General features: G+C 50.5%; 1 protein-coding gene across 2 annotated transcripts in view; it reads left to right on the forward strand.

Annotated features, from left to right (window-relative positions):
* Positions 1–14,098, forward strand: part of MDN1 (midasin AAA ATPase 1) — a 138,352-nt gene that overhangs the window by 95,003 nt on the left and 29,251 nt on the right. For both annotated transcript variants that reach the window (XM_070450115.1, XM_070450116.1), the window contains exons 62-76: positions 82–191; positions 799–1,504; positions 2,679–2,840; positions 3,288–3,549; positions 4,318–4,553; positions 5,118–5,213; positions 5,824–5,918; positions 6,177–6,298; positions 6,872–7,018; positions 7,869–7,978; positions 8,532–8,605; positions 9,074–9,272; positions 10,514–10,673; positions 12,774–12,920; positions 13,413–13,539. In XM_070450115.1, the coding sequence (XP_070306216.1) occupies positions 82–191; positions 799–1,504; positions 2,679–2,840; positions 3,288–3,549; positions 4,318–4,553; positions 5,118–5,213; positions 5,824–5,918; positions 6,177–6,298; positions 6,872–7,018; positions 7,869–7,978; positions 8,532–8,605; positions 9,074–9,272; positions 10,514–10,673; positions 12,774–12,920; positions 13,413–13,539 (2,753 nt within the window). The remainder of the gene's footprint in view (positions 1–81; positions 192–798; positions 1,505–2,678; positions 2,841–3,287; positions 3,550–4,317; positions 4,554–5,117; positions 5,214–5,823; positions 5,919–6,176; positions 6,299–6,871; positions 7,019–7,868; positions 7,979–8,531; positions 8,606–9,073; positions 9,273–10,513; positions 10,674–12,773; positions 12,921–13,412; positions 13,540–14,098) is intronic.

The following is a 14,098-nucleotide window of genomic DNA, read 5'->3' on the forward strand; positions in this document are numbered from 1 at the left end:
GGAGCAACCCCCCCGCAGGGCTGCGTGTCTCAGGCCTGGTCCTCGCTGGGTGCAGCAAGCCAGTCTCTCCTTTTGTGCTAGTTACACCAGCTGCGGTGTGAGTGGAAGACCCGGAACCTCTCACTCCAGCTGCAGACCGGAAGAGACCTGGAAGATGACGTCATCCTCAGTCATTCTCACCCTCACATCAGGTGACGCTGTGCAGTGATGATTACTGGAACTTGGGATTATCAGCTAGAATCTTCTTTCCAAGATGACATTCTGCAGTGTAATTACAGTGTTAAGCTGAGCTTATGGTCTACATCTGTGAGCTCTATTAGCGAGTGGATCCCAAAGCCACAGTTATAATCAGGAAAAGTATACTCTGCAAGGAGGGGGAGGACCCGCATGGAGCCAGGAGGGTTGAACGCAGAGCTTCCTCTCGGTGTGGAAGGAGTCGGGTGCCATGCCAGGCACCCGGGCAGCTGGTACCTGAGGAAGTGCTGCTTAGTGGGTTCTGAGTTCCATCAGCTTGAGACCTCGGGTAGACCGCTCAGTGCCTCACCACTGCAGCGCCCTCTGTAAAAGCGGGATAGAATAGTGCCTCCTTCAGTGAGATGTGCGTCCGAAGTGCTTGACGACACGGGTTACACACAGTAAATGCTGTAGGTGTGTGATCCATTCTCACTGTAATTGTCAGTATATCATCATTTTAGGCCTCAGAAACCAAAATGCCTGCCTTCTGTTTCCCAAGAGCTCAGTCTAGATTTGTTGTTTTGCCTCTGATGGAATTTGCCTATGGTGTTGGTTTGCCTTTAGGTTGCTTCGCCAGAGAATTGATCAGCTGGAGAACTTAATCTGCAGCCTGTCCAAGAAGCAGGCCTGTCGGCCCCCACTGCCTACGTACGAGGCCCTGGTGCAGGAGATCCACCACTACGTCAGTAGCATCGCCCAGGCGCCCGCCGTTCAGGATCTGCTCTCGCGGCTCCTGCAGGCCCTGCGCTCGGATGGACCTCGGCCCGCCCAGATGGCCCAGAACCTTCTGAAGGAGGAGGCCGCCTGGCAGCAGTCGCACCACCAGTTCCGGAGGCGGCTGGCCGAGGAGTTTGCCCTGTACCCAGACGCCACGGCCCCGCTGCAGGCCTCCATCCTGCAGCTGCAGCACGGCATGCGGCTGGTGGCGGGTGAGGTCCACGCCTTGCTCCAGGGTGGCCTGGCCGGTGCAGACAGGCTGGGGGCCCTGGCCACATCCCTGCTGGCTTTCCCGTCGGTGGGCCCTGCCTTCCCTACCTACTATGCCCACGCAGACGCTCTGTGCTCTGTGAAGTCGGAGGAGGTGCTGCGTGGCCTCAGCAAGCTGATGCTCAAGCGCCCAGGAGGACAGGAGCTGGAAGAGAAGGGCCAGAGCCCCTGCCCAGGCCGAGAACAGCTGCTGCTGAACGCCCTCCTATACCTGCGCTCCCACGCGCTGTGCAAGGGAGAGCTGGACCAGCGGGCCCTGCAGCTCTTCAGACACGCCTGTCAGGTGAGCCCACCTCCAGCGGGGCGCCGGGGACTTGAGCGGGGCGCCCGACGTAGATGGGGTCATGTGGTTAGGGAGTGGGGATCGAGTAGCTGTTTCTTGCTTTTTCACATTTAATTGTCAGGTTTAGGGGTCTGTGTTAGTTTTTAAGAGATCAAAAAAAGTTATTAGTGACGTCAGTCCTTTGTTCCTGATGCACATTGCAGGTGGTCTCTCGTTTGTTGGTGTTGACTTTGTTTACGGTGGGTTTTGCCATGTAACGGTATCAACTTCTATTAACATTAAGAAAATAACTTCTGCTTTTCTCCCTTACCAACAAAAGCAGTTTGTTCTCACTGTAGACAGTTAAAAGAATAAGCTAAATTGTTAGAGTCGGCCACTTAAAGCCATGTGAACCGTATGAACTGTTAACACATTGGGATATCCCTGTCACTAAATATTTACATTTATATGTAAGGTCTTTTTGCTATTTTAGAAGAGAAAAAAACCCAAACCAGTGCCATTCTAAGAAAAGTCTTAAAACTAGATCTTCAGGTAAAATTTCGAGAAAGCAGAATTGCGGAGACAAAGGTTAACTGCTGGCTTAGGCTTCTGATACAGACTGTCTTCCTGAATGTAGGAGGCTCATGTCCTCGGTCCTCCTCAGTACTGGGTGGTTTCTTGATAGTTTTTGCCAATTAGAGGACTTTAGAGGTAGTAGGGAATTTAGGAAATGTCTGGTAAGGTATGGCCCAGTTTTAACTGATTGGTTCCCCAAGAACAACCATTCCCCAGTCTATTTTCTCTTTTCCGAACTCATGGGCCATCCATCTCCCTGAGGTGCTGGCCAAGTGCAGTCTGCATCACATGCCCACTTTGCTGACCCCTGACACAGAGCACCACCCAGGCCTGACAGCAGGTCCCCAGTCCTGCAGATTTTCACACCTGCCAAATTGTAACAATACAGCAAGGAAGAATTTAGGAAAACCAGTTTGCTACAGATACATAGTTTGAAAACAAAGCCCATTTACTGTCCACTACATGGAATTTAGTTTCTTGGACATGGTCATTTGTTTTTGAACCCTGGTGTTTTGTTTTCATGAGAAATGAGAAATAAAGAGAGAGCAAATCCTGCCTTTGTTCACTAAGTGCTTGAGCAAAGGCAAATAAGCTTCTGCTGGAATGTGTGATTCTTCAGGAAATCATCAATGAGTGGGATGAGCAGGAACGCCTAGCCCAGGAGAAGGCAGCGCAGGAGAGCAGCCTGTACAGACACCGGGGCGGGACCCCCCGGACGGCGCTGAGCGAGGAGGAGCAGGAGGAGCGCGCCTTCAGGAGCCAGTTCCCGCCGCGCGAGCAGGTGGGCAGTGTGCTGCCCTGGGTCGCGCCCCTCACTCTGAATGGCCGGGTGTCCCCCCGCTTCCGGTTTTATTGCGAAATAATTAACACACGGCACTGTTTGAATTTAAGGTGCTCAGCACAATGACCTGACTTCTATCTGTCACGCACCGATTACCACAATAAGTATAGTGAACACCCATCACTCATATAGATATAAAATAAAAGAAAACTTTTTTCCTTGTGATGAGAGCTCTTAGGATTCACTCTATAACTGACTGCAACACTTTGTTAGGTTCTGTTACATTCCCTTTGAACAGTTCCGTAATTTTTAAAATAACTTCTTAATGCACATAATGAATGTTACTTCATCTTGATCATTCACACTCCATCCCTCCCCATTCCTTTTGGTCTGATTAGAACTGGATTTTGATTTGCACAAGTTCAGTTGCTCTAATGTTATTTACAGGACTTCGCAGATATTTTGGCAGAACCCACACTAGAGGAGAAGGGGCCTTCAGGTGGGCAGGAAGAGGCGGCCCCCGCCGTCCTGTCGCAGAGCTCCATGCAGGCTGTGATGCGCATCCACCAGCAGCTGTGCCTCGGCTTCGCCCGGTCCCTCTGGTACCAGCAGAGTCCGCCACCCCACGGGGCAGAGCACTACCTCAGCCTGTTTCTGTCCTGCTACCAGACGGGGGCCTCTCTCGTGACACACGTCTACCCCCTGATGGGTATGGTGGTTTACTTCTCTTTAGCTCTTGGGAGATCAGAATGAGTCATGTGATTGCTGCTTCTGGAACAATTAAAACTGCTACCTCCCTGTTTTTGCTAAGTTCGAATTGATGGTGTTTCCTTAACTTAAGGGACTTAAAGCTAATTCCAAAATCGATTTAAAATTCTGCCATAACCATGGTTTCTCATCCTTTGAATACTTTGGGTTAAAGGGATTAAGAAAGCAAGGATACGCTATTAGTTTTAATGGTCTTGTTTCTCCACATTATTTCTAATTTCCCTCTAACAGCTTTGGTGATTTTCTAATGAAATCATGTGTTGCTGGGAGTAGCCTGGGAACTCAGAAATTAATTTCACAGGGTATGGTTTGATGCAGTTTCCTACATGACCTTGTGATTTGTTCCATGCAAGTAGGAAGGAATCTTTCATTCTGCCTCTATTTCTCATGAAAGCAAAACACCATGGTTTAAGTAGGAAGGAAGCTTTCAGTTCTGCCAAGAAGAGCCCCCAAAACTGGGAATTTGAATCCTTCAGACTGTACCCTCTTTGATTATGTTGAGGCAGCATCCGTGTATCCTGAAACTTGGCAGGTTTTGGTGACCACTTAGTATCAGAGTCACAGTCTCCTGGGCTTGTGTTGCTTTGGGGGGAACGGCGTTGCCATGTCTGCTCCATTCAGTCCCTGTCATTCATTATTTCTGAGCATGTTTCTAACATCTTTGTAACTTAACACCGACCTTACTGTGATCTTGTTAATGACTTCACAGGAGCTGAGCTGAATGACCAACTCTTGGGCAGCCAGCTTTTGGCCTGCACCCTATCCCATAACACTCTCTTTGGGGGAGCGACCTCAGACCTGACGGTGAGGCCTGAAGGGCCCTACGACTTCTACCATCACCCCAACATCCCAGAAGCTCGGCAGTGCCAGCCCGTGCTTCAGGGCTTCTCAGAGGCTGTCCACCGGCTGCTGCAGGAGTGGCCAGAGCACCCGGCGCTGGAGCAGGTAGGGCGGTGCTGGGGAGGCGGCTTCTCGTTGTCCCGGGTGCATTGACTTGCACACTGGTGACACGGAGGTTTTATAGAACGCGGTTCGAGGAGGCACTATTTCCTGTAGGATGAATATACACGTTTGTGATGCTGCTTGTGAATGGTGTTTGCGATTCCGCTTACTTTATCTGTTGCTCAGGGTTTGCCATCCACATATGAAGTGCTGCTGCATTGCTCTTTATTCAGAAATGTCCTTATGTAAACAAGGGTCTGGCTCTTTCAAGCTTGGTAGTTTTAACTCAGACCCTTGCTGTGTGATCTTCAGCTAATTCTGTAATAACTTATAACAGAGTAATAAGAGCAATTACCTTATCAAACTCAGCCTCACTTCCAGAGTAATATAGCAGAGAAAGTGTTTATCTTGGGGAGGATCTGCAGCCCTGGTGTTTTACCCAGAGCATTCATGGGTGCTTGTGAAGCAGGGCCTTTGCATGAAACAGGCCGGTCTTCATTACCCTGTGACTGTGGGCGATTGATAGTCCCGAGAGCATGCCCAGATCTTTTTCTCTCGCCCCTGCAGCTGCTGGTTGTAATGGATCGAATCTGTTATTTCCCACTTTCCAGCCCCATCTCAAAGTTCCTGAGCGGCTTAGAGATCCTTCTGGCAAAGGCACAGGTAAGAGGATTCTCTCTCTAGTCCTCAGTTGTCTTCAACGAGGAGATTCTCCTGTTGTTCGAGTTTGGCTTCAGACTGGCTGCATCTTCACCCCCTCAGTCCTCTCGTAGCCTCTGAAGTGGCTGGTGCTCCCCTCATTTTCAGATTAGAGCTCTGGACTTTAAGGGGGTCACGTGACTGACAGTACAGAGATTCAGACTCAGGTCTCCAAATCCTGTGCAGTTTGCTCAGCTGGAGGTTAGTCAGGTCACCAGGACGATCTCCGAGCTGGATAAGCAGGGTGGTTCTGTGTTGGTGCGTGCAGGCGTGCTGAGTTGCTTCAGTCATGTCCGGCTCTTTGTGACCCTCTGGCTTGAAGTCCACCTGGAGTTTCCCAGGCAAGACTCCGGGAGTGGGCTGCCAAGATCCTCCAGGGGATCTTCCTGACCCAGGGATCAAACCCGTGTCTCATGTCTCCTGCATTGGCAGACCGGTTCTTTACCACTAGCGCCACCTGGTACATCAGCATAGAAGTTGTTTAAGGTCCCAGTGGTCTTTTAAGAAAAGTCAAGGATGTACCTGAGGGAGGAGGTGATCAGGGGGCTGAATAATGGCTTCTGTGTCTCGTCAGGATTGGGAGGAGAATGCAAGTCGAGCCCTGTCCCTGAGGAAGCATCTTGATTTGGTCAGTCAGTTGATCATCCGTTGGCGTAAACTGGAACTGAAGTGAGTGATTCATTTGCCACTCCCCCTCCTGATTACATGGTAGGGACAGGGTCTTTGGATGGGCTGTTTCTTGAGAGTTGAGGGCATGTGTCAGCTGGAGACCAGAGAGCAGCATGCATTCTGAGGCCGCAGAGCCGCAGCATCTCCATCTTCATGTAGGAGGGGAGAATTGCGGACGTTTAGCTCCTGTCTTCGAGGTTTCATGTGTTTGAATGGGTTTCCTTACATGCCTCCTTGGCCTCTCCTCCCGCATTCCAGCTGCTGGTCCGTGAGTCTGGATAATACCCTGCAGCGCCATACTGAGAAATCCACGAGACACTGGTTCTCCATCTACCAGACGCTGGAGAAGCACATGGAGGAGCAGGCAGAGGGGCAGGAAGGTACCGCCCGCCGCGATTCCCGCTGGCGTGGGGGGTCCGGGCTCAGCCCGCCGTGCTGCGGCGTCTGGGGCTCACCGCTCCCCTGTCCCCCCACTGCTTCCCACAGGACGTGTTGTGGGACTGCCGTATTCCCGAGAGGTCAGCCGAGAAAGCTGTGTGGCTCTTTTCTTACTGAGAACAATGGTGACAGTCAGAGAGGCTTAAGTGACTCATCCAGAGTCTAGAGAGCTAGTCGTAAGATAAGATTTCCTTATTCTCTGTGTCCATGGGACAAGTCAGAGAGGGAGTTTCTGTGTTGGTAGGTGGTAGTTACAGTGCTTGAGTTAAAAGGGTTTCATCTCATGCTTAGAACAAGGGCCTCATAATTCAGTTCCCTTGTTTGCCAGGAGTGCGTGTCACATATGCGGGCAGTGCAACTGCCATTTTTAAACTGGCTTGGAACTTAGCTGTGGGCCCTGCTCCAAACTTCACATTAGCTGGTGTCCCTCGGGGATCTCTTAGTAGAGTGTGTGTAGTATGACACTGTGTGATGAGTTCAGACATGCGTGTGTTTTCCTCTTTGAATCTCTAAAGACGACAAGCAGATGACCCTGATGTTGCTGGTGAGCACTTTACAAGCATTTATTGAAGGATCCTCACTGGGCGAGTTCCACATACGGCTTCAGATGTTACTGGTTTTCCATTGTCATGTCCTGCTGATGCCACAAGTCGAAGGAAAAGGTGAGGATATACATATGTGTGTATCAAATTTTTTTCTTTAATTTTACCCTATGCTGTTAAAATGATTAGGCTCTGAATTCGTGAGACAGGTGTCTTGATGCATACCAGGTTTTAAATAAGACACTTTCAGTTGTCTTTTACTGTAATGTGATTCAGATGAGATAAAGAGAAAAACTCTGAAATCAAGTGCAGACTGGTTATAACTGAATCCCTGGCTGGTGACCTGTGGCAGCGGCAAAGCAGCAGAAGCAGATCCTGGGAGCTGGTGTGTTGAGGCAGCACGTCTGTCTGTCTAGACGGCGCATATGTCCCACTAAGCTTCTGCTTGAACCAGGCTATAATTAGGTTCTTTGATCTCAGGAGAGCACTGCCACAACATATCAAGCAACTGCACAGAAAACTTCTGTCAGTTACCGTCCCTGACCACAGCAGTTTAGAGACAAGTGTCACTGTAAGGTATAGATTTACGTGAATGAGTAGTCAAGCTGAGCCCTTAATATGCCATCTTTTAAAACAGGCTTCGTTTCTGCTGACTGTACAGTAAGATTCTGAGAAAGAGTTGGAAATTGTGAGTTTGGTAGAACATCTGAGTATGCCTTCTTTAAGAACAAAAGTGCGATTGAAGAAGATATCCACTGCAGACTGAAATGAAAAAACTAGGGGTAGTGTTGGCAGCCGGCGTCTCTGGGAACCGCTAAGCCCGGCCCCCCGCCAGCTGTCACATAATCTGCGGGTGCTCTGCTGTGACGTCGTGGCCCGGAGGGTCAGGAGAGGATCGCCCCTAGGTGTGCAGCCCCGAGGGAGAAGCCAGCAGCACGCGTGCTTTTCATTTCCTTTTCCTTTCTTCCAGATGCACTTTGCAGTGTTCTGTGGAACCTGTACCATTACTACAAGCAATTCTCTGACCGGGTCCAGGCCAAAATTGTGGAACTTCGCTCCCCCCTAGAAAAGGAGCTTAAGGTAAGATGAACACCAGTCATAATGACTCTTGGGAGAACAAAAGCAGCAAGTTCTTTTCCGGTTTTAATCCAGTGAAACGGAGGCTCTGAGGAACGGAGGGGAGCATCGCAGCAGCAGGCTCTGCATTTCGTGGCGTGGGTTCCATGGCTCCCTGGCCACGTGTGCGAGGGTTCGGTGGGGCGGCTCCCGTCAGAGGCGCCTGAGGGGACTGTTAGGGCCCACGCCCCAGCCGCAGCCGGCTCAGAGGAGCGCCGCCTGGCTGTGGGCTGCGGGGGTGCCGGGGGGCAATGAGAATCCTGTTTATACTTGCAGCTGTTGTGGACCCAACACGGTTTATGCTGGAGTACACAGCGACATACCGATCGTAGCAGCAATTTTTCCATCCCTTTGAGATGAACACATGTCCCTTTATTTGACTTGTTTTACTTGTTCACTGACACCCCGTCCTGTGTTAGGGATGAAGAGCGCTCTGGTCATCACACGGGTGATCTAGAAAGAAGCAGAATGACACCAGCTTGGTAAAGCCCGTCCTTGAGCTTCATTTTTCTTACAGGAATTTGTTAAGATATCCAAGTGGAATGATGTCAGCTTCTGGTCTATTAAGCAGTCTGTGGAAAAGACACACAGGTAATTCATCTTTTAAAACGGGGAGTGGCCAGAGCTCAGAATTTTTGAATGGTAGACAGCATGACTGCATTGTTACAAAGGCCTGACTTGTGCTGCCTTAAACTTGCTAAAAACACTGGAATGTTCTGCTGTCTGCACAGCACCACCCTCCCACCCAACGCAGTCTCACTGCGGGAGGAGCTGATGTGTGTGGAGGCAGAGCAGACTGCCTGCTGCCGAAGGTCCAGTCCTCTGCCACCTGCTCGCCTTCAGCCAAGGGATCCCACCGTTCCCGGCTCAGTTGCGATTAGAATACCTGCCATGCTTTTTCCTTTAAAAACAACAAAGGATTGTGAGTCTCTAAGACGCTCGTTGTACCAGAGGTGCAAGGTATCAAGTTGCCTGTGTGTGCATTATGTCATTTACATATTTCCTCACTTTTCCATTTTTACTTTTTCCTGCCCTTATCTCCCGTTACCTGGGGGCCAGAACCCTCTTCAAATTCATGAAGAAATTTGAAGCTATCCTGAGCGAACCCTGCCGGTCATCCCTGGTGGAAGGTGACGAGGAGGAGCAGCCAGACCCTTTGCCAAGGCCGACAGGTGCCGCCACGAGTGAGGAGTCCCCCATTCAGAGCCTGAACAGGGTGCTGAGGGAGACCCTGTTAGCCCGGCCAGCAGCCGCACAGGTATTAGCTCGCGGGATGGTATTTGCTTCTTCCTGAGCTGGTTGGATGCGGTCTGTGCTTTCTGTGGGAGACATGCCCTGAGAGCTAGGTGAGGGAATGCCTTTGAAATCTTCCTCTTTGGGCTAGTGGTGTGGTGTTCGTCTTTCTGACCCTGCTGCCTAGTAAGGCAAAACGCGTTAATCCTCGTGCTAGAAGCTTAACATGAGCCTGTGTACAAAACCATTGTACTTAACTGTGAACAGTTCACTTCCCCGTAAGGGAAGATTTAGGGCATCAGCTTAGGAATAGGACATGGAAGCTGCCTTGGGGACCTCGCGCGGCGAGGCTGCTGCACACACCGGGAGTGTGTGGTGATTGCTGCTTTGAAGTGGTTGCTGATGACCATGGTGTGGAGATGTGTGAACTTCCATCACGGCCAGTTTCAAGCACCAAGACCTAAGAACTGGCTTACAAAATTCCTGAAAGTGGAAACAGTTATCAAGACCTTGAGTGAGCAGGCCTGCTGCAGAGTCGCCGGGTGAGGCGAGCGCTCGTAGGGGAGGTGATGGCTCTTGCCGTCACGTCGTGCTTTCCACGCTGGGTCAGAGTTAGCAGTGCAGTTCTTCAAGCTGTGTTAGATCTCTTAATAGTTCAGAAGGCGTAGTAGAAATTGAGCGTCCAGCTGTGATATGGCTGCACACATATGATATGGCTGCCAAATTTATTTTCTTTCGATTGTATTCATCACCTCACCGCTCATAATGCTAATCAAATTTTTTGTTATCGATGAAAGCACAAGAATTTCAGGGATTCCTCAGGGGAAAAAAGTAGTGAAACTGTGCCCTCGACAGACGAACGCTTTTCCCTTTGCCTGGTTTCCCTTCATCTGCTGCCTTCCCTAGTGTCTGGATCCTGGTATTTGAAGTGTCAGGAATTAGAGGGTGATGAGAGATGGCGGCTGAAGTAGGCCTTGGTGGTCAGGTTCGCCCTGCCCGTGTCTGAGAAGCGCAGTGTGGCGCATTATCTCAGAGGGAGCAGCTAGGCTGCCCAGCCCCGCCTTCAGGGAGCAGGAGCACGGACGGCAGCTCCGGGGGCTTCCCCGAGGGGCCCGCACCCCAGCCACACTCTTCTGAGCTCCTGAGGCACATGCTGTCCTACTTCTGGAGATGTTTTATTTGTCCTGTGAGACTTCAGAGACGGCGCGGCATTCAATTCCGCACCCATGTGGGGGTGGCCCACGACTGTTGTCCTCTGTCTCACAGGCCGCTGTTCCAGAGCCGTGGCAGGGCGCCCCGCTCCCCTCGGAAGGGGCCCTTCTGCGTCGCTTGCCGAAACTCCTGAAACGCATGAGGAAGATGTGCCTGACGCTCATCCAGGGAAGCCCTCTGCCCCGCCTCGTGGAGGGCCTCGACCAGTTCACCGGTGGGTGCATGCCCAGGCCGAGGGGGCTTTCCTTCTGAAGTGGCCCCAGTGGCCCAGGAAAGCTGGAATTCATTACCTGTGTCCTACTAGTGTAGAGCAGGTGATTGAACAAGCAAGTGGGTTACAAACCAGACAAAACCCAGACATCGTCCGCGGAGACCGCCCAGGTGGTCACCGTGGTTTCCGTCTTACCGTCCTCTCGTGCAGACCAGGGCGGTGTTAGCCATTCACTGCAGCAGCCCTGCCCACATCAGCTCTTCCTGCTCAGGGCCATGAGTGAAGGGTTTCTTAGAGTCTAGACGCTGTCAGTACCTCTCAGAATGTTGTCTCTCTCGAGTTAAAGGAGAAGGAAGGTTCATCCACAGTCCCTTTCTTTTTCCTTTCACTTCAAAGAGGCACAGCAGTCTCATCTCCCTGGTTGTCCTTGCTCTGCAGTGTATCAGCAATGGCTGGGAAAGGGGATCCAGAACTTAATAGACTGTTTGGGCCATTGGCAGCCTTTCACCACTTTCTCCACCTCCACCCAGCCCCAGCGAGTGTGGGGTCACAGTGAAGCTGGTCCTTCTCCAGTAAGTCTACAGTCTGACCTCAGAAAGATATTTAAAAAGAAAAATAAACTCGTTAGCGGGACTTCCCTGGCGGTCCAGTGGTTAAGACTCTGTGCTCCCAATGCAGGGGACCCAGATTCGATCCCTGGTCAGGGAACTGGATCCCACATGCTGCAATTAAGACCTGGCACAGCCAAGTAAATAAAGTAAAAACCAAACTTGTTAGAGTAATAGCCTAATAACCAGTTTTCAAGATAAGCTGCCTGCCCGCGCCTAATGATGGGGTGCGTGGCCTGCAGACCCCAGGCGTGCCCTTTGGGAGATGCACGGCGACCTCTGCTGGTGCTGTGCCAAGCGTGTGGGGGTGCAGGCTCTCAGCTGACAGACTGGACCGCCTGCCTTTGTCTGCTCCGGCCGCCTTGGCAACATACAGCTGACCTGTGACTAGCACGGGCGCTGGGGGCATCACCCGCCCCTCAGAGCTGGGAAATCCAAGTGTCACTTAGAGTCGGGCATCTGTGTCCAGGTGCCACATCCGCGAATTCATTCACTCGGGTGCGTGTAAGCCCTGAGGTGTTTACTATTGGGGGAAAAAAAACTCCCATGTAAGTAAGTGGACCCATACAGTTCAAACCCACGTTGTTCAAGGGGCAGCTGTGCCACGTCTTGGGTGGTTTAAACAATAGAAATTTGTTTTCTCACAGTTCTGGAGACTGAAAGTCCAAGATGAGAGTGTCAGCAGGGCTGGTTTTTTCCGAGGCGCTCTCCTTGGCTTGTAGCTGCCTCTTCTGTGTCCCTGTCTATTGGGGTTGCCGGCCAGGCTAGATTAGAGCCCACCCACAAGGCCTGCTCTCACCATGATGGGCTCCTTAAAGGCCCCATCTCTGAATCCCGTCGTGTTCTGAGGTCCTGGGGGATGAGGACTTCGGCGTGGACTTGGCAGGACATGCAGTCTGCTTATGACACTACCTGTGGCAGATGGGCAGCGCCTGAGGCAGCCCAGTGCTGGAGAAAGACTCTGGGCATTGGAGTCCGTTCAGCCAGGGTTCAGGTCCTGGCGTCAGGTCCGCTCTGTAGCTGAACGGTCTTTGGGAAATGACGAGACTTTCTGAGCCTCTTAGAGTGGCTGCAGAGAAGTTCTGGAGCTGTGCAGGCGAGAAGGATGTTTTCAGAGCACACGGTGCAGCACAGAAGCTCAATTCATGTCGCAGTTATGGGAAATTTATTCAAGTGTTTTAGAGTTCCTAGTGTAAATCATGGCACATGATCCATGTTCAATAAGTGTTTTTTGCCTGAGTGATTATAAAACCCCTGGATAAAACGATTAGCTACTTTTATTTGGGTTGCTTGTTATCAAGATAGATTGTTTCCGATTTTTCTCTTATCATGCGTGTCCTCAGCTGTTACTGAGAATTTACCAGTGCTGAGGACTGTTAAATATAAAGATGAATGACACTTGGTGTTTGTTCCCAAAACATCCTTGGTCTTGGGTAATCTGAGTCTATTAAGGATTCCTGGGGATTTCCACGTTTCCCCCTTGTCTTCCCTGCAGGCGAAGTCATCTCCTTTGTGAGTGAGCTTCAGAGCTTAAAGGTGGACCCCTCCGCAGAGAAGGAGAAGCAGCGGTCGGAGGCCAAGCACATTCTCAGGCAGAAGCAGCGAGCTTTAGCAGATCTCTTCAAACACCTGACAAAAGCTGGTACAGTTTTCACTGGAAACTCAATGGAGTATACTCATCTGCTTTTAGGAAGAAAAATAACATGGTTGATTTGGGGAAACTTTGTAGACACCGTTGAGATAGTGCGAAATATAAGGTGGAAGGCAAGATTTTGGAAATGCCATTCTGAGAGTTCCAGTTACACATACGAAAATCCTCTGATGACCATTTGTGACTCCCAAATCGTCTCACAGTTGTGCAGTGAGGTTTCCCAGAAACCATGTGTTTTATTTTCATCAGCACACACCCTTCCAGCGTTGCATGGAGAGCAATGCTTCTCGACGTAACTCGGATATGAACTACCTGGGGAACCTTGCTGAAGTGCAGAAGCGGGTTCTGTTTTGCTCAGTGTGGGGCAGGGCCTGAGAGTCCTGGGTGGTGCTGTTCCCAGGACACAACTCTGATTGATGGTGGCATTGCTAATCCATTCTCTTCAGAGTTTCTTTATTTAAAAACATGCTGTTTATTTCCTAGGTTTGTCATATCGCAAAGGTCTTTCCTGGGCCCGTACAAAAAACCCTCAAGAAATGCTCCATCTTCGCCCGTTGGATCTCCAGAGCGCGTTGTCTATAGTCAGCAGCACTCAAGAGGCTGATTCTAGGTTGGTGTTTTTAATTATAAATGGAGCGAGTCCGCTGAGCCCCCACGGCCTCATCTGCCAGAGTGGGGGCAGCAGTGCTTCTGTCCTCGAGTCGCCATAAGGATAACGTTTAGAAGAGTGCCGGCTCAGGACTGGCAGGTGGTGAGCACCTAGCAAGTGTTAATTTTCTTTTTTAAAAACTTCCCTCTCCTTCTGCCCTTTTAAAAGGTAAGGAGCGAATGTAAAACATTGGACTCTGGGCTCTGTTGGGAGTCTGGTGGGGTGAGGAAGACAAGGGACCACTTTGAGCATTTAAAGCAAGCGTTGGTGACTGTTGGTTTTCTTCTTTTCATTTTTCTTTCCTCCTCGTGTTATCTCTGCCATTGTTTTTTTGGCTCTTTGATTTTTTTCCTGAGGCCTGCTCACTTGGCTTGAATGTACAGGTGAAAATCTGTAGGAGAATGGTCACCTTTTTAAGCGTGCCGTGTACACAGACCTCTTTTAAGGCCTCATGTTATTGTCACATCCTTTGTGTAAAGGACTGATGAGTACTTAATTCAGTGGATCCTCACAGAAGTAA

The sequence above is a fragment of the Odocoileus virginianus genome, chromosome 19, assembly GCF_023699985.2.
Source record: "Odocoileus virginianus isolate 20LAN1187 ecotype Illinois chromosome 19, Ovbor_1.2, whole genome shotgun sequence".
In the NCBI taxonomy this organism is placed as follows: domain Eukaryota; kingdom Metazoa; phylum Chordata; class Mammalia; order Artiodactyla; family Cervidae; genus Odocoileus; species Odocoileus virginianus.